This window comes from Chroicocephalus ridibundus, unplaced genomic scaffold, assembly GCF_963924245.1.
Source record: "Chroicocephalus ridibundus unplaced genomic scaffold, bChrRid1.1 SCAFFOLD_684, whole genome shotgun sequence".
In the NCBI taxonomy this organism is placed as follows: domain Eukaryota; kingdom Metazoa; phylum Chordata; class Aves; order Charadriiformes; family Laridae; genus Chroicocephalus; species Chroicocephalus ridibundus.
Window position 1 is genome coordinate 1 of NW_026961320.1, and position 24,970 is coordinate 24,970.

General features: G+C 66.8%; 2 protein-coding genes across 2 annotated transcripts; one reads left to right on the forward strand and one right to left on the reverse strand.

Annotated features, from left to right (window-relative positions):
* Positions 1–312: 312 nt before the first annotated feature.
* Positions 313–11,604, reverse strand: MAG (myelin associated glycoprotein; the record flags this gene model as incomplete). Its single annotated transcript, XM_063321828.1, has 6 exons — positions 11,553–11,604; positions 7,302–7,370; positions 3,175–3,543; positions 2,247–2,543; positions 1,516–1,776; positions 313–573 (listed from the first exon to the last, which is right to left on the reverse strand). Coding segments are annotated over exons 2-6 (1,249 nt in total), but the record flags the coding sequence as incomplete, so codon positions are not given.
* Positions 11,605–12,749: 1,145 nt separating this feature from the next.
* LOC134509348 (lipolysis-stimulated lipoprotein receptor-like) lies at positions 12,750–22,462 on the forward strand. Its single transcript, XM_063321829.1, has 6 exons — positions 12,750–12,833; positions 14,970–15,281; positions 16,229–16,348; positions 19,413–19,469; positions 21,077–21,224; positions 22,423–22,462. The coding sequence occupies exons 1-6, from the start codon at positions 12,797–12,799 to the stop codon at positions 22,460–22,462; spliced, it is 714 nt and encodes a 237-aa protein (XP_063177899.1). The 5' UTR covers positions 12,750–12,796.
* The last annotated feature ends 2,508 nt before the right edge of the window (positions 22,463–24,970 follow it).

Below are 24,970 nucleotides of genomic sequence, written 5' to 3' on the forward strand. Positions count from 1 at the left end.
CCTTAGACCCCCCAATACCCCCCTTAGGCCCCCCAAACCCCCACCTAGGGACCCCAATACCCCCCTTAGGGACCCGAATCCCCCCTTAGGGACCCCAATACCCCCCTTGGGACCCCAATACCCCCCTTAGACCCCCCAAATCCCCACTTAGACCCCCCAATACCCTCCTTAGACCCCCCAATACCCCCCTTGGGGACCAAAATACCCCCCTTAGGCCCCCCAAACCCCCACCTAGGGACCCCAAAACCCCCCTTAGGGACCTGAATCCCCCCTTAGGGACCCCAATACCCCCCCGGCCCCCCCCAAACTGACACTCGACGGTGAGGTTGAAGGCCAGGCTGCTCTCCCCGTGCTGGTTCTCGGCCCGGCACAGATACTCCCCGGCGTCCTCGGGCCTGGCGGCCGCCAGGGCCATGGTCACCTGGGGCTCGTAGACGGCAGCGGCCACCACCCGGCGTCCCCGGGCCACCGTCACGATGGGGGCCGGGTGGCTGGAGGCCCCGCAGGTCACCGTCACCGGGTCGCCCGCCACCACCCAGAGGGAGCCGTTGAGGACGGGGGAACGTGGGGCGTCTGGAAGGAAAGGGGGGGGACGGGGGGGGGAAGGAGTGAGGTGGGGGGGACACCCAGGTGTCTGGGGGGACCCAGGAGTCCGGGGAGGGGACTCAGGCGTTTGGGGGGGGGGGCAGGGGGGTGACAGTCTGGGGGGGACCCAGTAAAGTGGGTCCCAGGGCGGGGGACCTAGGAATAACCCCCCCCCCAAGAAGGGACCCAAGGGTGCCCCGAGGGGGGGTCCCAGGCGTGTCCCCCCCCTAAGAATGGACCCAGGAGTGCCCCAAGGGGGGGGGTCCCAGGGGTGTCCCCCCCACCAAGAATGGACCCAGGGGTGCCCCGAGGGGGGGTCCCAGGGGTGTCCCCCCCAGAAGGGACCCAGGAATAAACCCCCCAGAAGGGACCCAGGAGTGCCCCAAGGGGGGGGTCCCAGGGATACCCCCCCAGAAGGGACCCAGGGGTGTCCCCCCCCCAGAAGGGACCCAGGGGTGCCCCAAGGGGGGTCCCAGGAATAACCCCCCCAGAAGGGACCCAGGAGTGTCCCAAGGGGTGTCCCAGGGGTGTCCCCCGCCCAGAAGGGACCCAGGGGTGACCCCCCCAGAAGGGACCCAGCAATAACCCCCCCAGAAGGGACCCAGGGGTGCCCCAAGGGGGGGTCCCAGGGGTGTGTCCCCCCACCAAGAAGGGACCCAGGGGTGCCCCAAGGGGGGGGTCCCAGGGATACCCCCCCAGAAGGGACCCAGGGGTGTCCCCCCCCCAGAAGGGACCCAGGGGTGCCCCAAGGGGGGGGTCCCAGGGATACCCCCCCAGAAGGGACCCAGGGGTGCCCCAAGGGGGGGTCCCAGGGGTGTCCCCCCCCAGAAGGGACCCAGGAATAACCCCCCCAGAAGGGACCCAGGGGTGCCCCAAGGGGGGGTCCCAGGGATGCCCCCCCCCCCGAGGTCGCCCCCTGCAGGCTCTCACAGGCCACGTGGAGCTGGAGGCTGCGGTTGTGGCGGCCGTGCCGGTTCTCGGCCACGCAGCTGTAGGTCCCGGCGTGCTCCGGTTCCACCCGGGGCCAAACCAGTTTGAGACCGGTGGAAACCGGTTCTTCCCGTAACACCGTCTCCCCCCGGAACCAGGAGAGCAAGGGCAGGGGACGCCCTTCGGCTTCGCACCCCAATTCCACCGGGGTCCCCTCCACCGCCTCGCCGGGACCCGACACCTCCAGCACCCGCGGCTCGTCTGGGGGGCAGAGAGGGGTGGGGGGTTAGAGGGGGCCCAGGTGTCCCCCACCCATGGGCCCAGGTGTCCGGGGGGGCTCCCAGGTGTCCGGGGGGGTCCCACGTGTCCCCCACCCATGGGCCCAGGTGTCCGGGAGGTTCCCAGGTGTCCGGGGGGGTGACCCAGGTGTCCCCCACCCATGGACCCAGGCATCCAGGAGGGGACCCAGGTATCCGGGGGGGGTCCCGGGTGTCTGGGGGGGTCCCAGGTGTCCCCCACCCATGGACCCACGTGTCCAGGGGGGGACCCAAGTCTCTGGGGGGGTCCCAGGTGTCCCAAACTCATGGACCCAGGTGTCTGGGGGGGGACCCAAGCATCCAGGGGGGGACCCAGGTGTCTGGGGGGGGTCCCAGGTGTCCCCCACCCATGGGCCCAGGTGCCCAGGGGGGGTAACCCAGGCGTCCGTGTGTGTGTCCCCCCCCCAAACTCACACTGAACGTCGAGGGCGACGGTGGCCTCGAAGGCCAGGCTGCTGTTGGCGAAGGCCACCTTGCAGCCCAGCCGCCGGCCGCCATCTTCTCGCCGGGGGCGGAAGCGTAAAGAGGCCAAGATGGTGGCGGCGCCGGCCGCGTCCTCCCGTAATTCCCGTTCGGAAACATCCGGAAGGTCCTCGATCCCTTCCCAACCCACTCGGGGACGGAGCTGGGGACAGTTATCGGGGACCCGGCAGCGGAGTTCCACCTCTTCGCCCGCCACCAGTTCGGGGGGGATTTCCAGTACTGGCTCCTCTGGGGGGGGGGAGAGAACCCGGGTGTTTGGGACCCCTAAAATGGGGCACCCAAACCCCCCCCAAATGGACCCAGGTGTCCATCCCCCCCCTAAAATGGGGTCCCGGGCACCCAAACCCCCCCAAAATGGACCCAGGTGTCCATCCCCCCCCCCTAAAATGGGGTCCCGGACACCCAACCCCCCCAAAATGGACCCAGGTGTCCATCCCCCCCCCTAAAATGGGGTCCCGGACACCCAACCCCCCCAAAATGGACCCAGGTGTCCATCCCCCCCCTAAAATGGGGCACCCAAACCCCCCCCAAATGGACCCAGGTGTCCATCCCCCCCCTAAAATGGGGTCCCGGGCACCCAAACCCCCCCAAAATGGACCCAGGTGTCCATCCCCCCCCCTAAAATGGGGTCCCGGACACCCAACCCCCCCAAAATGGACCCAGGTGTCCATCCCCCCCCCTAAAACGGGGCACCCAAACCCCCCCAAATGGACCCAGGTGTCCATCCCCCCCCTAAAATGGGGTCCCGGGCACCCAAACCCCCCCAAAATGGACCCAGGTGCCGGGACCCCCCCTTCCCAAAATCCCCCCCTTCCCAAAATCCCCCCCCCCCCCCCCTAAAATCCCCCCCCCAGCTCACCCAGGACCTCCAGGACGGTGTGTTCGGAGAAGCTGTACTGGTTGTAACCCCCCAAATCGCCCCGGAAATAATATTTGCCGGCCAATTCCGGGCTGAGGGGGCCCAGCAGGAGGGAGCAGTCGCGGACCCCCGGGTCCCCCAGCAGCTTGGCCCGGCCGGTGAAACTCTCGTGGACGGCCCCCGCCCGGGAACGGGCCACCACGGGGGGGTAATTTTTGGGGTAAGGGCTCCCGAAATACCACAAGCCGTGGACGGCGGCCGGTCGCAACTCCTCCGGGTAGCCGAAACGACACGGGACGGCCACGCAGGACCCCGAGAGCCCGGCCACCTCCGGGGGCATCCAGGCGGCCCAAGGGCCGGCCGACGTCCCTGGGGAGGGGGGTGGCAACGGGTCACGGCGAGGGGGGGGACGACAAGGACGAGGAGCCCAGCCGGGGGCTAATAGCGGGGGGTTGGGGGCCTCTTGGGCCTAATTATGGCGGTCGGGGGCTTTGTTAGGCCTCATAATGGCGGTTTGCGGGTTCGTTACATCTAAAAAGAGCCTTTGGGGGAGGTTTTTTGGCCTAATAATGGCGGTTTGGGGGGTTCTTACGGCTAAAAATGGTGTTTTGGGGGTTCATTAGGTCTAAAAATGGAGTTTTGGGGGATTTATTAGGTCTAGAAGTTGAGTTTTGGGGGTCTCTTGGGTCTAATAACGGAATTTGGGGATTTATTAGGTCTAACAATGGGGTTTTGGGGCATTTATTAGGCCTAATAATGGTGTTTTGGGGGTTTATGAGGCCTAATAATGGAGTTTTGGGGGATTTATTAGGTCTAATAAAGGAGTTTGGGGCGTTTATTAGGTCTAAAAATGGAGGTTTGGGGCATTTATTAGGCCTAATAATGGTGTTTTGGGGGTTTATTACATCTAAAAATGGCATTTTGGGGGTTTATTAGGTGTAATAATGGAGTTTTGGGGGATTTATTAGGACTAGAAGTGGAATTTTTGGGGTCTCGGGTCTAATAACGGAATTTGGGGATTTATTAGGTCTAACAATGGGGTTTGGGGGCATTTATTAGGCCTAATAATGGTGTTTTGGGGGTTTATTAGGTCTAATAATGGAGTTTTGGGGGATTTATTAGGTCTAATAAAGGAGTTTGGGGGTTTATTAGGTCTAATAATGGCATTTTGGGGCGTTTATTAGGTCTAAAAATGGAGGTTTGGGGCATTTATTAGGCCTAATAATGGAGTTTTGGGGGTTTATTACATCTAAAAATGGCATTTTGGGGGTTTATTAGGTGTAATAATGGAGTTTTGGGGGTTTATGAGGCCTAATAATGGAGTTTTGGGGGTTCATTAGGTCTAAAAATGGAGTTTTGGGGGATTTATTAGGTCTAGAAGTGGAATTTTTGGGGTCTCGGGTCTAATAACGGAATTTGGGGATTTATTAGGTCTAACAATGGGGTTTTGGAGCATTTATTAGGCCTAATAATGGTGTTTTGGGGGTTTATGAGGCCTAATAATGGAGTTTTGGGGGATTTATTAGGTCTAATAAAGGAGTTTGTGGCTTTATTAGGTCTAATAATGGCATTTTGGGGCGTTTATTAGGTCTAAAAATGGAGTTTTGGGGCATTTATTAGGCCTAATAATGGAGTTTTCGGGGTTTATTAGGCCTAATAACGGTGTTTTGGGGGTTTATTACATCTAAAAATGGCATTTTGGGGGTTTATTAGGTGTAATAATGGCGATCTGGGGGATTTATTAGGCCTAATAATGGCATTTGGGGGGGTTATTACGTCTAAAAATGGTGTTTGGAGGGTTTATTAGGTTTAATAACGGGGACTTGGGGGATTTATTAGGCCTAATAATGGAGCTGGGGGGGTTTATTATGTCTAATAATGGCGTTTTGGGGGTTTAATAGGTCTAAAAATGGCATTTTGGCGCTTTATTAGGGCTGATAATGGAGTTTTGGGGGTTTATTACGTCGAAAACCGGAGTTTTGGGGGTTTATTAGGCCTAATAATGGCGTTTGGGGGGGTTATTAGGCCTAATAACGGCGTTTGGGGGGGTTATTAGGCCTAATAACGGGGGTTTGAGCAGGTTTTGGGGCTAACGGTGGGGTTTTGGGGAATCTATTTGCTCTAAGGGGGTTCCGGGCACCTAATAACGGGGTCCTCCCAGTGCCTCCCAGTCCCTCCCAGTGCCTCCCAGTCCCTCCCAGTCCCCCAACACCCCCCCACCCTCCCCCTCTCTCCCAGTGCTCCCAGTTCTCCCCAGTCCTTCCAGTCCCTCCCCGTCTCCCCCAAGCACCTCCCAGTCCATCCCAGTGCTCCCAGTCCTCCCAGTTCGTCCCAGTCCGTCCCAGTCTGTCCCAGTGTGTCCCAGTCCATCCCAGTCCTCCCAGCCCCTCCCAGTCCCCCCCGGTGCCTCCCAGTCCATCCAGTCCCTCCCAGTCCTCCCAGTCCCCCCCAGACCTCCCAGTCCTCCCAGCCCCTCCAGTCCCCCCCGGTGCCTCCCAGTCATCCAGTCCTTCCCAGTTCTCCCAGTCCCCTCAGGTCCTCCCAGTGCCCCCCAGACCTCCCGTCCATCCCAGTCCGTCCAGTCCGTCCCAGTCCTCCCAGACCTCCAGTCTGTCCCAGTCTGTCCCTGTCTGTCCCAGTCCCTCCCCAGTTCTCCCAGTCCCCTCAGGTCCTCCCAGTGTCCCCCAGACCTCCCTGTCCATCCCAGTCCGTCCCAGTCCATCCCAGTGCTCCCAGTCCTCCCAGTTCGTCCCAGTCCGTACCAGTGCTCCCAGTCCTCCCAGTCTGTCCCAGTCCTCCCACTCCTCCCAGTCTGTCCCAGTCCGTCCCAGTCCCTCCCAGTGCTCCCAGTTCTCCCAGTCCCCTCGAGTCCTCCCAGTGCTCCCAGTCCCTCCCAGTGCTCCCAGTTCTCCCAGTCCCCTCGAGTCCTCCCAGTGCTCCCAGTCCCCCCCAGACCTCCCAGTCCTCCCAGTCCCTCCCAGTCCCCCCCGGTGCCTCCCAGTCCATCCCAGTCCCTCCCAGTTCTCCCAGTCCCCTCAGGTCCTCCCAGTGCCCCACAGACCTCCCCGTCCATCCAGTCCGTCCCAGTCCTCCCAGTCTGTCCCTGTCCGTCCCAGTCCGTCCCAGTCTTCCCAGTCCCTCCCAGTGCTCCCAGTCCTCCCAGTCTGTCCCAGTCCTCCCACTCCTCCCAGTCCGTCCCAGTCCCCCCCAGTCTTCCCAGTCCCTCCCAGTGCTCGCAGTTCTCCCAGTCCCCTCGAGTCCTCCCAGTCCTCCCAGTCCCGCCCAGTCCATCCCAGTGCTCCCAGTCCTCCCAGTTCCTCCCAGTGCTCCCAGTGCCCCCCAGACCTCCCCGTCCATCCCAGTCCGTCCCAGTCCATCCCAGTGCTCCCAGTCCTCCCAGTCTGTCCCAGTCTGTCCCCATCTGTCCCAGTCTTCCCAGTCCCTCCCAGTGCTCCCAGTCCTCCCAGTCTGTCCCAGTCCTCCCACTCCTCTCAGTGTGTCCCAGTCCATCCCAGTCCGTCCCAGTCCATCCCAGTCTTCCCAGTCCCTCCCAGTGCTCCCAGTTCTCCCAGTCCCCTCGAGTCCTCCCAGTGTTCCCAGTCCCCCCCAGTCCTCCCAGTCCTCCCAGTCCCCCCCGGTGCCTCCCAGTCCCTCCCAGTTCTCCCAGTCCCCTCGAGTCCTCCCAGTGTTCCCAGTCCCCCCCAGTCCTCCCAGTCCTCCCAGTCCCCCCCGGTGCCTCCCAGTCCCTCCCAGTCCCTCCCAGTTCTCCCAGTCCCCTCAAGTCCTCCCAGTCCTCCCAGTCCCTCCCAGACCTCTGAGTCCTCCCAGTGCTCCCAGTCCCCCCCAGACCTCCCAGTCCTCCCAGTCCCCTCCCAGTCCCCCCCGGTGCCTCCCAGTCCATCCCAGTCCCTCCCAGTTCTCCCAGTCCCCTCAGGTCCTCCCAGTGTCCCCCAGACCTCCCCGTCCATCCCAGTCCGTCCCAGTCCATCCCAGTGCTCCCAGTCCTCCCAGTTCTCCCAGTCCCTCCCAGTTCTCCCAGTGCTCCCAGTCCATCCCAGTCCCTCCCAGTCCTCCCAGTCCCCCAGGTCCTCCCAGTCCCTCCCAGTCCCTCCCAGTGCTCCCAGTACCTGGGGGGAGCGGCAGCAGCAGCAGCAGGGCGGTGGGGAGGGTGGCGGCCACCGGTCTCATGGCGGGGGCTGGGGGACACAGAGGGTCACCCCAGTGTCCCCAGTGTCCCCTCCCAGTGTCCCCAGTATCCCCCGGCATCCTCAATGTCCCTTCCCAGTGTCCCCAGTGTCCCCTCCCAGTGTCCCCCGGTGTCCCCAACATCCCCAATGTCCCCCCCCCCCGGAGTCCCCACTGTCCCCAACGTCCCCGTGGTCACTGTCCCCCCCTTCCATCCCCCACTGTCCCCATTGTCCCCCGTGTCCCCTATTGTCCCCCTGTGTCCCCACTGTTGCCGGTGTCCCAGCTGTCCCCTGCTGTCCCCTATTGTCCCTGTCCCCAGTGTCCCCAGTGTCCCCAGTGTCCTCTATTGTCCCTGTCCCCCCAGTGTCCCCCAGTGTCCCCAGTGTCCCCTATTGTCCCCAGTGTCCCATATTACCCCTGTCCCCCCCATTGTCCCCAATGTCCCCATTGTCCCCACTGTCCCCACTGTCCCCCTCATCCCTGTCCCCTCAGTGTCCCCAGTGTCCCCCACTGTCCCCCCCACTGTCCCCACTGTCCCCCTCGTCCCTGTCCCCCCAGTGTCGCCCAGTGTCCCCCTCATCCCTGTCCCCTCAGTGTCCCCAGTGTCCCCCACTGTCCCCCCACTGTCCCCACTGTCCCCCTCGTCCCTGTCCCCCCAGTGTCCCCAGTGTCCCTACTGTCCCCACTGTCCCCACTGTCCCCCTTGTCCCTGTCCCCACTGTCCCCCCGTGTCCCCAATGTCCCCCCACTGTCCCCACTGTCCCCCTCGTCCCTGTCCCCCCAGTGTCCCCCAGTGTCCCCATTGTCCCCACTGTCCCCCTCGTCCCTGTCCCCCCGGTGTCCCCCACTGTCCCCCCCATCCCCGTCCCCCCCGTGTCCCCAGGGTCCCCCCAGTGTCCCCACACTGTCCCCACTGTCCCCCTCATCCCTGTCCCCCCAGTGTCCCCCAGTGTCCCCCTCATCCCTGTGCCCCCAGTGTCCCCAGTGTCCCCACTGTCCCCACTGTCCCCCTCATCCCTGTCCCCCCAGTGTCCCCCTCATCCCTGTCCCCTCAGTGTCCCCAGTGTCCCCACTGTCCCCACTGTCCCCCTCATCCCTGTCCCCCCAGTGTCCCCCAGTGTCCCCCTCATCCCTGTCCCCCCAGTGTCCCCAGTGTCCCTACTGTCCCCACTGTCCCCACTGTCCCCCTTGTCCCTGTCCCCACTGTCCCCACCGTCCCCCCATCCCTGTCCCCCCCCGTGTCCCCAATGTCCCCACACTGTCCCCCCTGTCCCCCTTGTCCCTGTCCCCCCAGTGTCCCCCAGTGTCCCCCTCATCCCTGTGCCCCCAGTGTCCCCCATTGTCCCCACTGTCCCCCTCGTCCCTGTCCCCCCGGTGTCCCCCACTGTCCCCCCCATCCCCGTCCCCCCCGTGTCCCCAGTGTCCCCCCAGTGTCCCCGTTGTCCCCACTGTCCCCCTCATCCCTGTCCCCTCAGTGTCCCCAGTGTCCCCCAGTGTCCCCCCACTGTCCCCACTGTCCCCCTCGTCCCTGTCCCCCCCGGTGTCCCCCACTGTCCCCCCCATCCCTGTCCCTCCCGTGTCCCCAGTGTCCCCACACTGTCCCCCCGTCCCCCTCGTCCCTGTCCCCCCAGTGTCCCCCAGTGTCCCCCTCATCCCTGTGCCCCCAGTGTCCCCATTGTCCCCACTGTCCCCCCTGTCCCCCTCATCCCTGTCCCCCCAGTGTCCCCCAGTGTCCTCCTCATCCCTGTCCCCCCTGTGTCCCCATTGTCCCTACTGTCCCCCCTGTCCCCACTGTCCCCCTCATCCCTGTCCCCTCAGTGTCCCCAGTGTCCCCCAGTGTCCCCCCACTGTCCCCACTGTCCCCCCCATCCCTGTCCCCCCCGTGTCCCCAGTGTCCCCACACTGTACCCACTGTCCCCCTCGTCCCTGTCCCCCCAGTGTCCCCCATTGTCCCCACTGTCCCCCAGTGTCCCCCTCATCCCTGTCCCCCCCGTGTCCCCACTGTCCCCCAGTGTCCCCCCACTGTCCCCACTGTCCCCCTCGTCCCTGTCCCCCCAGTGTCCCCAGTGTCCCCCACTGTCCCCCCAATGTCCCCACTGTCCCCCTCGTCCCTATCCCCCCAGTGTCCCCAGTGTCCCTACTGTCCCCACTGTCCCCCCCATCCCTGTCCCCCCCGTGTCCCCAGTGTCCCCTCACTGTCCCCCCATCCCTGTCCCCTCAGTGTCCCCCAGTGTCCCCCAGTGTCCCCCCAGTGTCCCCACCATCCCCCTCATCCCTGGCCCCCCACTGTCCCCATTGTCCCCGTCTCCCCCTTGTCCCCACTGTCCCCTATTGTCCCCCACTGTCCCCATTGTCCCCTGTCCCTCTACCCCCCCCCCATCACTGTCCCCCATTGTCCCCATTGTCCCCAGCGCCTGACGGTCCCAGGCGGTGCCGGGGGCCGGGTGACAACACCAAGGACGTGTGTCCCCGTGTCCCCCCCCCCCCCCAACACCACCCCTGTCCCCTCCCCGGACGCCTGGGTCCCCCCCCACGCTGCCATGGGACAAATTCCTCACGCGCCGGTGTCACCCCCACGGCCCCAGGGGACAAAGGGACCCTCTGTGTGTCCCCCCCCCACCCCCGGACGCCTGGGTCCCCCCCATGGGACACACAGGCCCCATTGACCCCCCCGCCCCCCAAGTATGGGGGGACCCAGATGTCCGGGGGGGGACCCATGGGTTCGGGGGGACCCATGGATTTGGGGGGGACCCAGGTGTCCGGGGGGGGGACCCATGGACTGGGGGGGACCCCATGGATTTGGGGGGGGCCCAGGTGTCCGGGGGGGGGGACCCATGGATTTGGGAGGGGCCCCATGGGTTCGGGGGGGACCCAGGTGTCCGGGGGGGGACCCAGGTGTTTGGGGGGGACCCAAGTGTCTGGGGGGGGTCTCATGGATTCGGGGGGACCCAGGTGTTCGGGGGGGGGGACCCATGGATTGGGGGGGACCCATGGATTCGGGGGGACCCAGGTGTTTGGGGGGGGACCCAGGTGTCTGGGGGGGGACCCATGGATTCGGGGGGACCCATGGATTCGGGGGGGACCCAGGTGTCTGGGGGGGGGTCTCATGGATTTGGGGGGACCCATGGATTTGGGGGGGACCCATGGATTTGGGGGGGACCCATGGATTTGGGAGGGGCCCCATGGGTTCGGGGGGGCCCAGGTGTCCGGGGGGGGTACCCATGGATTTGGGGGGGACCCATGGATTTGGGGGGGACCCAGGTGTCCGGGGGGGGGACCAATGGATTCGGGGGGGACCCATGGATTTGGGGGGGACCCAAGTGTCTGGGGGGGGGGTCTCATGGATTCGGGGGGACCCATGGATTTGGGGGGGACCCAGGTGTCCGGGGGGGGGACCCATGGATTGGGGGGGACCCATGGATTTGGGGGGGGCCCCATGGGTTCGGGGGGACCCAGGTGTCCGGGGGGGGGACGACCCATGGATTTGGGGGGGACCCAAGTGTCGGGGGGGGGGGGGGGGAGGGCAGGGGTTCGGGGGGAATTCCCAGGTGTTTGGGGGGGGGCACCAGGGCTTTGGGGGCACCCAGGCGCCTGGGGGGGGGGGGGGGGCGGGGGGGGGCCACCCAGGCACGGTTGGGTCCCCAGGGGGCAGCGGGGCGGGGGGGGGGCCGGACGCCTGGGTCCCCTCGGAGCCTGGCAGCGCCACCAAAGCCACAAGGGGACATTTGTCCCCAGGACAGGGTGATGTCACCCCCCCCCGGGGGGGGGGATAAAAAAAAGGGGGGGGGGGGAGAGTTAGGACACCTGGGTCCCCTGGGCCACTGGGGGGGCTGTTGGTCGCCCCCCAGGCTGGGTCGGGGGTTGGGGGGGGGGGGGATATCGTGACCCCATGGGGACCTTTGGGGACCCAGGCATCGGGGGGGCGTCTGTGGGGGGGGGGGGGGACCCAGTTGTCCCGGGGCCCGGGGGGGGTGGGGGGTGTGGGGGGGTCATAAGCCCATGGGGACCCCCAGGCATCGGGGGGCACCCAGGCGTTTGGGGAGGGGGGGGGGGACGGACGACCCAGGTGTTCTGGAGTGGGGGGGGGTCATGACCCCATGGGGACCCTTGGGGACCCCCAGGCGTCCGGGGGACACTCTCCACCCCCCCCCCCGTTTTCCTTCCCCCCCCCCCCAAATCTCCCCACGTACCACTGGGAGGTGGGGGTGCCCCAGGAGGGGACCCAGGCGTCCGGGCGGTGGCGGGGGGGCCGAGGGTGAGGGTTGGGGGGGGGGGGAAACGACTGGGAATATGTACCGGGGGGGGGGGGGGGGGGGGAGGGCAGGGCCACCCCCCGGGTGTCATCGTCATCGTCCATCCCCCCCCCCCCTCCCCCGACCCCCCCCCCGGGTCCCTTGGGAGACACACACTGGGCCTGTGGCACCCACTGGAACGGACGCCTGGGTGTCACCCCCACCCCCACCCCCCGGCCTGGGACCCCCCCCCCCGACTCCTGGGTCCCCTTTTTGGGGGGGGGGTCCCGAACCCCTGGGTCCCTTCTTGGGGGGGGGGGGGGGTCCTGGACTCCTGGGTCCCCTCTATGGGGGGGGGTCCCGGACCCCTGTGTCCCCCTTTTGGGGGGGGTCCCGAACTCTTGGGTCCCCCCCGAACTCCTGGGTCCCCCTTTTGTTGGGGGGGGGGGTGTCCCCCCGACTCCTGGGTCTGAACTCCTGGGTCCCCTCCCCCGAACTCTTGGGTGCCCCTTTTTGGGGCGGGGGGGGTCCCAAACTCCTACATCCCCCCTGAACTCCTGGGTGCCCCCCCCCCCCCCCCGAACACACTTGGGTCCCCCTTTTTGGGGAGGCGGGGGGGGGTCCGGACTCCTGGGTGCCCCCCCCAACCCCCTGGGTCCCCCCAAAACTCTGGGGGCAACTGGGACCCCGAGTCGCGTGTGTGGCCCCGCCCCCCCGGAAAGGGCTTAAGCCCCGCCCCCCGCCCCTGGCCACGCCCTCCACCCGTAGCCCCGCCCTCCAGCACGGCGCCGACCGAACCACTCTGGGGGGGGGGGGGTGTCACGATGAGCCCGCTCCTCCCAGTCCCCTTTCCCCCCCCTTCCCAGGCTAATGGGGCATGGCGGGGGGGCGCCGAAACCCCCACCAAAGTGGAGAGGGCGGGGTTGAACCCCTTTTTTCCCCTCTTTTTTCCCCCATTTTCCCCTCTTCCCCCCCCCCCCCCCCTACGGCGCCGCCGCAATGGTCGCGCCCGCACCTGCCCGGAGGGGGCGTGGCCTGGCGGGCACCTGGGCGGAACCACCGCAGCGGGAGCGGGGGGGGGGGGGGGGCGGGAGGGCGCCCCTCCCGCTTCATGAGCCCGCCCAGGTGGAGCCGGGGGCGTGGCCCGTGGGGGGGGGCGTGTCCAGGTGCGCCCGGCCACGCCCACACCTGCCGCCGCCATCATGGCCGCCGTCATGGCCGCGCTCCTGGCGCTGCTGGGTGGGCCCGGGGGCTAATTAAGCGGGTTGGGGGGGCTAATTAACGGGCTAATCAAGGGACTGGGGGGTAATTAAGGTCCTGGGGGGGGAGCTAAGGGGGGCTAATTGGGGGCTGGGGGTTAATTGAGGGGGTAATTTGGGAGGGGGAGGAAGAGGGGTCTTGGGGGGTAACTAGGGGCCTAGGGGTTAATTGAGGGGGCAATTAGGGGTTTGGGGGGTGATTAAGGGGGTAATTAGGGGCTGGGGGCTAATTGAGGGAGTAATTAAGAGGCTTGGGGGGGAGCTAGGGGGGTAATTAGGGGCTGGGGGGGGGCTCGGGGGGCAACTGAGAGGGGCAAAGGGGGTCCTGGGGGGTAATTAGGGGCCTGGGTGTTAACTGAGGGGTAATTACGGGTAATTAAGGGGGTAATTAGGGGCTGAGGGCTAATTGAGGGGGGTAATTAAGGTGCTCGGGGGGTAATTGGGTGGGTAATTAGGGGCTGGGGGGTCTTTAGGGGGGTGATTGGGGGGGGGCAGAGGGGGTCTTGGGGGTTAATTAGGGACCTGGGGGTTAATTGAGGGGGTAATTAAGGGTCTCAGGGCTAATTAAGGGGCGGGGGGTCTAGGAGGAATTACAGGGGTAATTAAGGGGCTGGGGGGTAATTGGGGGAGTAATAAGGGGTCCGGGTGCTAATTAAGGGGGTAAGTAAGGGTCTTGAGGGGTAACGAAGGGGGTAATTAAGGGACCTGGGGCTAATTAAGGGGGGTAATTAGGGGCTGGGGGCTAATTGAGGGGGGTAATTCGGGGTTTTGGGGGTAACGGAGGGGGAATTAAGGGGGGGGGGGCTCTGGGGGGCAACTGAGGGGTGACGGGGGGTGACAGGTCCCGGGGCGTGACAGGGGGTGACAGGGACCAGAGGAGGTGACAGGGGGTGACAGGGGGTGACAGGAGGTGACAGGGGGTGACAGGGACCAGAGGAGGTGACAGGAGGTGACAGGGGGTGACAGGGGGTGACAGGGACCAGAGGAGGTGACAGGGGGTGACAGGGGTGACAGGGGGTGACAGGAGGTGACAGGGGGTGACAGGGACCAGAGGAGGTGACAGGGGGTGACAGGGAGGTGACAGGAGGTGACAGGGGGTGACAGGGACCAGAGGAGGTGACAGGAGGTGACAGGGGGTGACAGGAGGTGACAGGGACCAGAGGAGGTGACAGGGGGTGACAGGGACCAGAGGAGGTGACAGGGGGTGACAGGGAGGTGACAGGAGGTGACAGGCGGTGACAGGGACCAGAGGAGGTGACAGGAGGTGACAGAGAGGTGACAGGCGGTGACAGGGACCAGAGGAGGTGACAGGGGGTGACAGGGACCAGAGGAGGTGACAGGAGCCAGGGGGGTGGCACGAGGTGACGGGGGGTGATGGGGGGGTGACAAGTCCCAGGGGGGTGACGGGGTGACAAGGACCAGGGGAGGTGATAGGAGGTGACAGGGGTGACAGGGGGTGACAGGAGCTGGGGGGTGGCCAGGGGGGTGACAGGTCCCAGGGGGAGGTGACAGGGGGTGACAGGAGCCAGGGGGGAGGTGGCAGGGGGTGACAGGGGGTGACAGGTCCCAGAGGGGTGACAGGAGGTGACAGGGGGTGACAGGTCCCAGGGGGGTGACAAGGAGGTGACAGGGAGTGACAGGAGCCAGGGGAGTGGCAGGAGCCAGGGGGAGGTGACGGGGGGTGACAGGGGGTGACAAGGACCAGAGGAGGTGACAGGGAGGTGACAGGGGATGACAGGGGGTGACAAGTCCCAGGGAGGTGACAGGGGGTGACAAGGACCAGGGGAGGTGATAGGAGGTGACAGGGGGTGACAGGAGCTGGGGGGTGGCCAGGAGGTGACAGGGGGTGACAGGTCCCAGGGGGAGGTGACAGGGGGTGACAAGTCTGAGGGGTGACAGGAGCCAGGGGGGAGGTGGCAGGGGGTGACAGGGGGTGACAGGTCCCAGAGGGGTGACAGGGAGGTGACAGGGGGTGACAGTGGATGACAAGACCTTGGGGGGGGGAGGGTGACAGGTCATAGAGGGGTGACAGGGACCAGGGGGGAGGTGACGGGGAGGTGACAGCAAGGTGCCACGGTGCCACCCCCCTAACTGGTTGCCGATGTCACCCCCCCAGCCCCTGTCACCCCCTTACAGGTGACAGTGACAGACCCCCGGACGGTGGCCCTGCTCTTCCAGCCTGTCCTGCTCCGGTGTCACTACCAGACGGTGGCCCCCGACCCCCCCATTGTCACCTGGAAGTACAAGTCCTTCTGTCCCACCCCATCAGGGGACAACAACGGGATCGTCACCTCCCCTGGGGACAGCCCCGACGTCACCTCCCCCTGCCCGGATGCCGCCCGCACCGTCCGCATCGTGGCCACCAAGCAGGGTGGCGTTGTCACCCTCGGGGACTTCTACAGGGGACGCGGCGTCACCATCTTGGGAGGTGGGGACGTTGGGGACATTGGGGGGGGGGACGCACACACGTCGGGAGGGTGACGGAGGTGTCCCAGGGTGTCACCGAGGTCGGGGGGGCGGGGGGGGGGACACGTCACAGGGGCGTCGCAGGGGCTGGGGACAACGTCACGGGGGTCTGAGGGGGACACCGGGGGTGTCACCAGGGTTGGGGAGGTGACACTGGGATGCCACCAGGGTTGGGGACGATGTCACAGGGTGTCACAGGGCGCTGGGGGGAGGACTTTGGGGGAGGTCACAGGGGTGTCACCAGGTGTCACCAGGGTGTCACACGGCTCTGGGGGGGTCCTCCAGGGATGTCACCGGAGGTCTGGGGGACCCCAGGGGTGTCACCGGGTGTCACCAGGGTGTCACCATGGTGGGGTGGGGACCCCAGCGGTGTCACCAGGGAAGTCACTGGGGTCTGGGGTGTCCCCAGGGGTGTCCCCAGGGTGTCACCGGGGTGGGATGGGGACCCCAGAGGTGTCACCAGGGATGTCACCGGGGTCTGGGGGCACCCCAGGGGTGTCACCAGGGTGTCACCGGGGTGTCACCATGGTGGGGTGGGGACCCCAGGGGTGTCACCAGGGAAGTCACTGGGGTCTGGGGTGTCCCCAGGGGTGTCCCCAGGGTGTCACCGGGGTGGGTGAGGACCCCACAGGTGTCACGGGGGTCTGGGGGGTTCCCGGGGTGTCCCCAGGGTGTCACCGAGGGGGTGTGGGGACCCCAGGGGTGTCACCAGGGTGTCCCCGGGGTGTCACCGAGGGGGTGTGGGGACCCCAGGGGTGTCACCAGATGTCACCAGGGTGTCACCGGGGTGGGATGGGGACCCCAGAGGTGTCACCAGGGATGTCACCGGGGTGGGGGTGGGGGGTGTGATGTCACCGGGGCCGGGGGTCACCTTGTCACCCGAGGGACCCAGGCGTGCGGGGTTGGCAGGGGCGGAGCTGAGCCTGGGCCCGGCGGCGTGGGGTGACAGCGGCATCTACATCTGCACCGTCACCTCCACCCAGGACCTGGAGGGCAACAACGAGGCCGTGGCTGAACTGGTCGTACTGGGTGAGGCACTGGGAGGCACTGGGAGGGTTGAGGGGGGCACCGGGAGGGCACTGGGAGGGACTGGGAATGCCTCAGAGGGCTCAAGAGGGACTGGGAAGTACTGGGAGGGCACTGGGCTGTACTGGGAGAGACTCGGAGGGCACTGGGAGGTACTGGGAGAGACTGGGAGGGACTGGGAGGTCACTGGTCAGGCACTAGGAGAGACTGGAAGGCACTGGGAAGTACTGGGAGGGCACTGGGCTGTATTGGGAGAGACTCAGAAGGCACTAGAAGGGCACTGGGAAGTACTGGGAAGTACTGGGAGGCACTGGGAGGCACTGGGAGGGCACTGGGAGGGACTGAGAGAGACTGGGAGGCACTGGGAGGGCACTGGGAGGGACTGGGAATGCCTCAGAGGGCTCAAGAGGGACTGGGAAGTACTGGGAGGGCACTGGGCTGTACTGGGAGAGACTGGGAGGGCACTAGAAGGGCACTGGGAGGTACTGGGAGAGACTGGGAGGGCACTAGAAGGGCACTGGGAGGTACTGGGAGAGACTGGGAGGCACTGGGAAGGCACTGGGAGGGCACTAGGAGAGACTGAAAGGCACTGGGAAGTACTGGGAGGGCACTGGGCTGTACTGGGAGGGCACTGGGCTGTACTGGGAGAGACTCGGAGGGCACTAGAAGGCCACTGGGATATACTGGGAAGTACTGGGAGGCACTGGGAGAGCACTGGGAAGGACTGGAAGCCACTGGGAGAGACCGGAAGGCACTGGGAGAGCACTGGGAGGGACTGGGAATGCCTCAGTGGGCTCAAGAGGGACTGGGAAGTACTGGGAGGGCACTGGGCTGTACTGGGAGAGACTTGGAGAGCCCTAGAAGGGCACTGGGAGGTACTGGGAGAGACTGTGAGGCACTGGTCAGGCACTAGGAGAGACCAGAAGTCACTGGGAGGCACTGGGATGGACTGGGAACGCCTCAGAGGGCTCAAGAGGGACTGTGCTGTACTGGGAGGGCGCTGGGCTGTACTGGGAGAGACTCAGAGGGCGCTAGAAGGGCGCTGGGAGATACTGGGAGAGACTGGGAGGCACTGGGAAGGCACTGGGAGGGCACTAGGAGAGACTGAAAGGCACTGGGAAGTACTGGGAGGGCACTGGGCTGTACTGGGAGAGACTCGGAGGGTGCTAGAAGGGCACTGGGAGGTACTGAGAGAACGCTAGGAGAGACTGGGAGGCACTGGGAGGCCACTGGGAGGGACTGGAGGTTACTGAAAGGGCACTGGGAGGGACTGGGAGAGTACTGGGAGGGGCTGGGCTATAATGGGAAGGATCGGGAGTGCTGGGCGGGACTGGGAAGTAGTGGGAAGGAGGGACCGGGAGAACACTGGGACGGACTGGGCTGTACTGGGAGGGACTGGGAGAGCACTGGGAGGGACTGGCCCATACTGGGAAGGACTGGGAGAGCACTGGAAGGGACTGGGGGGGACTGGGAGAGCACTGGGAGGGACTGGGCTGTACTGGGGGGGACTGGGAGAGCACTGGAAGGGACTGGGGGGGACTGGGAGAGCACTGGGAGGGACTGGGCTGTACTGGGAGGGCCTGGGAGAGCACTGGAAGGGACTGGGGGGGACTGGGAGAGCACTGGGAGGGACTGGCCCGTACTGGGAAGGACTGGGAGAGCACTGGAAGGGACTGGGGGGGACTGGGAGAGCACTGGAAGGGACTGGGGGGGACTGGGAGAGCACTGGGAGGGACTGGCCCATACTGGGAAGGACTGGGAGAGCACTGGAAGGGACTGGGGGGGGACTGGGAGAGCACTGGGAGGGACTGGGCTGTACTGGGAGGGCCTGGAAGAGCACTGGAAGGGACTGGGGGGGACTGGGAGAGCACTGGGAGGGACTGGGCTGTACTGGGGGGGACTGGGAGAGCACTGGAAGGGACTGGGGGGGACTGGGAGAGCACTGGGAGGGACTGGGCTGTACTGGGAGGGCCTGGGAGAGCACTGGAAGGGACTGGGGGGGACTGGGAGAGCACTGGGAGGGACTGGCCCGTACTGGGAAGGACTGGGAGAGCACTGGAAGGGACTGGGGGGGACTGGGAGAGCACTGGGAGGGACTGGGCTGTACTGGGGGGGACTGGGAGAGCACTGGAAGGGACTGGGGGGGACTGGGAGAGCACTGGGAGGGACTGGGCTGTACTGGGGGGGACTGGGAGAGCACTGGAAGGGACTAGGGGGGACTGGGAGAGCACTGGGAGGGACTGGGCTGTACTGGTGGGGACTGGGAGAGCACTGGAAGGGACTGGGCTGTACTGGGAGGGCCTGGGAGAGCACTGGAAGGGACTGGGAAGGACTGGGAGAGCACTGGGAGGGACTGGCCCATACTGGGAAGGACTGGGAGAGCACTGGAAGGGACTGGGGGGGGACTGGGAGAGCACTGGGAGGGACTGGGCTGTACTGGGAGGGCCTGGAAGAGCACTGGAAGGGACTGGGGGGGACTGGGAGAGCACTGGGAGGGACTGGCCCATACTGGGAAGGACTGGGAGAGCACTGGCAGGGACTGGGGGGGACTGGGAGAGCACTGGTAGGGACTGGGCTGTACTAGGGGGGACTGGGAGAGCACTGGAAGGGACTAGGGGGGACTGGGAGAGCACTGGGAGGGACTGGCCCGTACTGGGAAGGACTGGGAGAGCACTGGAAGGGACTGGGGGGGACTGGGAGAGCACTGGGAGGGACTGGGCTGTACTGGGAGGGCCTGGGAGAGCACTGGAAGGGACTGGGAGAGCACTGGGAGGGACTGGCCCATACTGGGAAGGACTGGCCCGTACTGGGAAGGACTGGGCTGTACTGGGAAGGACTGGGAGGCCAGCACAGCTCCCTGGGGGGGGTGGGGGGGGGTGTATTGGGACCACCCGAACGCCTGGGTCCCCTCGGGGGGGTGGGGGGGGGGGGTGGGAGTGTCTGCGTGTGTGTCCCCCCCCCCGGGGACGCCTGGGTGCCCCCCTCCCCGGACGCCTGGGTCCCCTGATGCCCCCCCCCCCCCCCCCGCGCCCCCCCCCGGCCTTTGGTGTCCCTTGTGTCCCCCCAGGGTCCCTATCGGAGGCCACCGACCTCTTGCCGGGCGTCCAGCTGGGGACCCTGCCAGGTACAGGGGGGGGGACACACACCCCCCCAGGCGTCCCCGGGGGGGGACACATACACACACACCCCCCCAGGTGGCTGGGAACCCCCTTTCCAACCCCCCCACCCCCCCCCCACCCCCCAAAGGGACCCAGGTGTCCGGGGGAGGGGGACATCCAGGCGTCCGGGGGGGGGACACACAGGCGTCCCGGGGGGAACGCGACACTCAGGCGTCCCCGGGGGGGGGACACCCAGGCGTCCTGGGGGGGGGACACGACACCCAGGTGCCCGGGGGGGGGACACACCCCCAGGTGGTATAGAGAGGTTTGGGGGGTGTCTGGGTGCCTGGGTCCCCCCCCCGGGATCTATAGGGGACCTTGGGGACACCCAGACACTTGGGGGTGTCCCCCCCCAGGATCTATAGGGGACTTTGGGGTCACCCAGACACTTGGGTGTCCCCCCCCAGGATCTATAGGGGACTTTGGGGTCACCTGGACGCCTGGGTGTCCCCCCCCCGGGATCTAAAGGGGGGGTCAGGGGACCACGCAGACACTTGGGTGTCCCCCCCCGGGATCTATAGGGGACCTTGGGGTCACCCAGGCACTTGGGTGTCCCCCCCTGGGATCTACAGGGGGGGTCAGGGGACCACCCAGGCACCTGGATGTACCCCCCTGGGATCTATAGGGGACCTTGGGGTCACCCGGATGCCTGGGTGTCCCCCCCCCCGGGATCTATAGGGGACTTTGGGGTCACCGAGACACTTGGGTGTCCCCCCCCAGGATCTAAAGGGGGGGTCAGGGGAGCACCCAGGCACCTGGATATACCCCCCTGGGATCTATAGGGGACCTTGGGGTCACCCAGGCACTTGGGTGTCCCCCCCCAGGATCTATAGGGGACCTTGGGGTCACCCAGACGCCTGGGTGTCCCCCCCCGGGATCTAAAGGGGGGGTCAGGGGACCACGCAGACACTTGGGTGTCCCCCCCCGGGATCTATAGGGGACTTTGGGGTCACCCGGATCCCTGGGTGTCCCCCCCCAGGATCTATAGGGGACCTTGGGGTCACCTGGACGCCTGGGTGTCCCCCCCCAGGATCTATAGGGGGGGTCAGGGGACCACGCAGACACTTGGGTGTCCCCCCCTGGGATCTAAAGGGGGGGTCAGGGGACCACCCAGGCACCTGGATGTACCCCCCTGGGATCTATAGGGGACCTTGGGGTCACCCGGACGCCTGGGTGTCCCCTCCCGGGATCTATAGGGGACCTTGGGGTCACCTGGATGCCTGGGTGTCCCCCCCCCCGGGATCTATAGGGGACTTTGGGGTCACCTGGACACCTGGGTGTCCCCCCCCGGGATCTAAAGGGGGGGTCAGGGGACCACGCAGACACTTGGGTGTCCCCCCCCCGGGATCTATAGGGGACCTTGGGGTCACCCAGGCACTTGGGTGTCCCCCCCCCAGGATCTATAGGGGACCTTGGGGTCACCCGGACGCCTGGGTGTCCCCCCCCGGGATCTAAAGGGGGGGTCAGGGGAGCACCCAGGCACCTGGATGTACCCCCCCGGGATCTATAGGGGACTTTGGGGTCACCCGGACGCCCGGGTGCCCCCTCTGACCCCCCCCCCCCCGCCCCCCAGACTGGCTCTTCGTGGTGCTGGTGGCGCTGGGGGGGGGCGCTGGGGGCGCTGCTGCTGGGGCTGTGCTGGTGCCAGTGCTGCCCCCACACCTGCTGCTGCTACCTGCGCTGTCCCTGCTGTCCCCACCGCTGCTGCTGCCCCGAGGCCCGTGAGTGCCCCCCGCCCTTGGCCCTGGGGGGGGGGGGGTGTCCCCTGGGGTCCCCTGGGGTGGGGGGAGGGTCCCTTGGGGTCCCCTGGGGTCCCCTGCTTGTCCCCTGGGGCGCTCCCGGCTCCCCTGGTGTGGGGTCTCCTGGGGTGCGATGGGGTCCCCTGGTGTCTCCTGGGGTGGGGTAGGATCCCTTGAGGTCCCTTGGGGTCCCCTGGGGTCCCCTGGTGTCACCTGGGGTGGGGTAGGGTCCCTTGAGGTCCCTTGGGGTCCCCTGGGGTCCCCTGCTTGTCCCCTGGGGCGCTCCCGGCTCCCCTGGTGTGGGGTCCCCTGGGGTCTCCTGTGGGCACTCCTGGGGTCCCCCGGGGGTGTGATGGGGTCCCCTGGTGTCACCTGGGGTCTCCTGGGGTGTGATGGGGTCCCCTGGGGTTCCTTGGGGTCCCCTGGTGTCACCTGGGGTCTCCTGGAGCACTCCTTGGGGTCCCCTGGGGTGGGGTAGGGTCCCCTGGGGTCCCCTGCTTGTCCCCTGGGGCGCTCCCGGCTCCCCTGGCGTGGGGTCTCCTGGGGTGCGATGGGGTCCCCCTGGTGTCACCTGGTGTCACCTGGGGTCCCCTGGGGGCACTCCTGGGGTCTCCTGGGGTGTGACAGGGTCCCCTGGGGTCCCCTGGTGTCGTCACCTGGGGTCTCCTGGGACACTCCTTGGGGTCCCCCTGGGGTGGGGTAGGGTCCCTTGGGGTCCCCTGGGGTCCCCTGGTGTCACCTGGGGTGGGGTAGGGTCCCTTGGGGTCCCCTGGGGTCCCCTGGTGTCACCTGGGGTCTCCTGGGGCACTCCTTGGGGTCCCTGGGGTCCCCTGCTTGTCCCCCTGGGGTGCTCCCCGGCTCCCCTGGCGTGGGGTCCCCTGGGGTGCGATGGGGTCCCCCTGGTGTCACCTGGGGTCTCCTGGGGTGTGACGGGGTCCCCTGGGGTCCCCTGGTGTCACCTGGGGTCTCCTGGGGCACTCCTTGGGGTCCCCTGGGGTGGGGTAGGGTCCCTTGGGGTCCCCTCGGGTCCCCTGGGGCGCATCGGGGTCCCCTGGGGCACTCTGGGTCCCCTGGGGTGGGGGTCCAGGATGCCTGTGTCCCCTCCCCGGGGAAGGGGACGTCACCGGAACACACACCCCCCCCCCCCCCCCCCGGGGACACTTGTGTCCCCTCCCCGCAGTGTACCTGGCGGGGAAAGGCAGCGACCTCCGGAGCCATGAGCGGAATTTACGGCCCCCCCCCGCCCTCCTGGCCCTCCGGACCCTGGGTGAGTGACGCTGGGGGACACCGCGGGGTGGCGCCGGTATGGGGGGGGGGGTGTGTGTGACAATGACACTGAGGTGCCACCTTCCCCCCCCCCTTTCCCCCCCCCCCGACAGCCAGCAGCCAGAGCTCCCAGGTGCCCCTGCTGCGTGACAGCGATGGCAGCGTGGTGTCAGGTGAGGTCGCGGCGGTCGATTGACAGCTGTCAATCATTTGGGGGGGGGGGCGGCGTTGATTGACAGCTGTCAATCATCCCCCCCCCCCCCCTTTAATCCACCCCCGCCCCATTGGGTGCTGGGGAACGGGGGGCGGGGGGTGAAGCTAAGCAGGGTCCGGCCCGTCAGCGGGCTGGATGGGTGACCTGAACATTGAGGGCGGGGTGGGGGGGGGCCTGATGCTTGGGCCCCCCCCCCCCGCCAAAATATTGGGGTGTCATATCCCCCCCCCCCCCCGCTCCCCACAGGCCCCCCCGCGCCCCCCCCCGCCGTCCTGCGTTACCTGGAGGAGCAAATCGGTGCCTTCGAACCCCGCGGCGCTACCCCCCGTCGAGGGCAGGTAGGTGCTGGGTGGGGGGGGGGGGGGCCCACAATTAACCCACAATTAATCAATTAATCCCCCCCCCCCCACCCACCCACCGTGGGGCATCGACCCCCCCCCCGAGTAACCCTCCGTGGGGCATTTACCCTCCCCGTGGGGCATCAACCCCCCCCAGTTACCCCCCTCCATGGGACAGTAGCCCCTCCCAGTTTGCCCGCCCAGGGCATTTACCCCCCATGGGGCAATTTCCCCCCCCCAGTTTTACCCCCCCAGAGGCATCCACACCCCCAATTACCCCCCCATGGAGCAGTAGCCCCTCCGTTTTACCCCCCGGGGGGGCATCAAAGACCCCATGGGGCATCAACCCCTCCCAATTGCCCCCCCATGGGGCAATTCCCCCCCCCTCCCTTTCTGCCCCCCCCAGGGGCATCAACCCCTCCCGATTCCCCCCCGGTGGGGTACAAGCTCCCCCCCCATTTTACCCCCCCAAGGCATTTACCCCCCCCTCCATGAGGCATCAACCTCCCCCCGATTACCACCCCATGGGACAGTAGCCCCCCCTCCATGGGGCATCAGCCCCCCCCCATTTTACCCCCCCCCAGGGGCATCAACCCCCCCAATTCCCCCCCCATGAGTTAATAGCCCCCCCCCCGGGCATTTACCCCCACAATGGGGCAGTCTCCCTCCCATTTGACCCCCCCCCCGGGATATTTACCACCCCCAGGGTTTATTTACCCCCCCATGGGGCTGCCCCCACCCGCTTTTTTTTGCCCCCCTCCCAATATTTAACACCCCCCCCCCCCCCCCAGGGATTATTTACCCCCCAATGGGGCATTAACGCTTCCTCCCCCGCCCCCCCCAGGTCCCCCCCCCAGCGACATCAGCTCCCTCCACGAAGCCCCGGATGCCTGGGTCCCCCGACGGCGCCCCCCCACCCCCCCTTCCCCTCCCCCCCCCCGGGGGCGCTGGCGCTCGGAGGAATTTTTGGGGGGATCCCTGGGGGGGGTCACCCCCCCCTTCCCGTCCCCGTTCGCGTTCCCGGGACGATCTCTTGAAGGGGGGGGCTGAGCCCCTGCCCCGTCACCCCCCCGGACCCCCCCGACGCCTCCGGAAGGTGAGGGGGGGGGGGGGAGTCCCATGGGGTCATGGGGGTGTTTGGGGGGGGGGGGTGTCCCAAATGGCATCTGGGGGGTCCCTTGGGGTCCCCTGGGGGTCTGTGGGGGGGGGGTCCTATGGGGTACTGGGGGGGGTCATGGGGGGGTTTGGGGCGTTCCGTGGGGTTTTAGGGGGTCTGGGGGGGGTCTCTGGGGGTCCCAGGGGGCATTCGGGGGGGTCCTATGGGGTCTGGGGGGGCCCTGGGAGCATTTGGGGGGGTCCCTGGGGGTCTGGGGGGGTCCCTTGGGGTGCCAGGAGGGGTTTGGGGGGGGGTCCTATGGGGTATTGGGGGGGTCATGGGGGGGTCCCAAGGGGGGGTTGGGTGTTTCTGTGGAGTTTTGGGGGGTCTGGGGGGGGGTCCCTGTGGGTCCCAGGGGGCATTCGGGGGGCTCCTATGGGGTCTGGGGGGGCCCCTGGGAGCATTTGGGGGGGTCCCTGGGGGTCTGGGGGGGTCCCTTGGGGTGCCAGGAAGGGTTTGGGGGGGTCCTATGGGGTATTGGGGGGGTCATGGGGGGGGGGGTCCCAAGGGGGGGGTTGGGGGGTTCTGTGGGGTTTTGGGGGGTCTGTGCGGGGGTGTCTCTGGGGTCCCAGGGGGCATTTGGGGGGGTCCCTGGGGGTCTGGGGGTCCCGGGGGGGGAGGGTTGGGGGGCTCCTATGGGGTATTGGGGGGGTCATGGGGGGGTCCCAAGGGGGGGTTGGTGTTTCTGTGGGGTTTTGGGGGGTCTGGGGGGGGTCTCTGGGGGTCCCAGGGGGTGTTTGGGGGGGTCCTATGG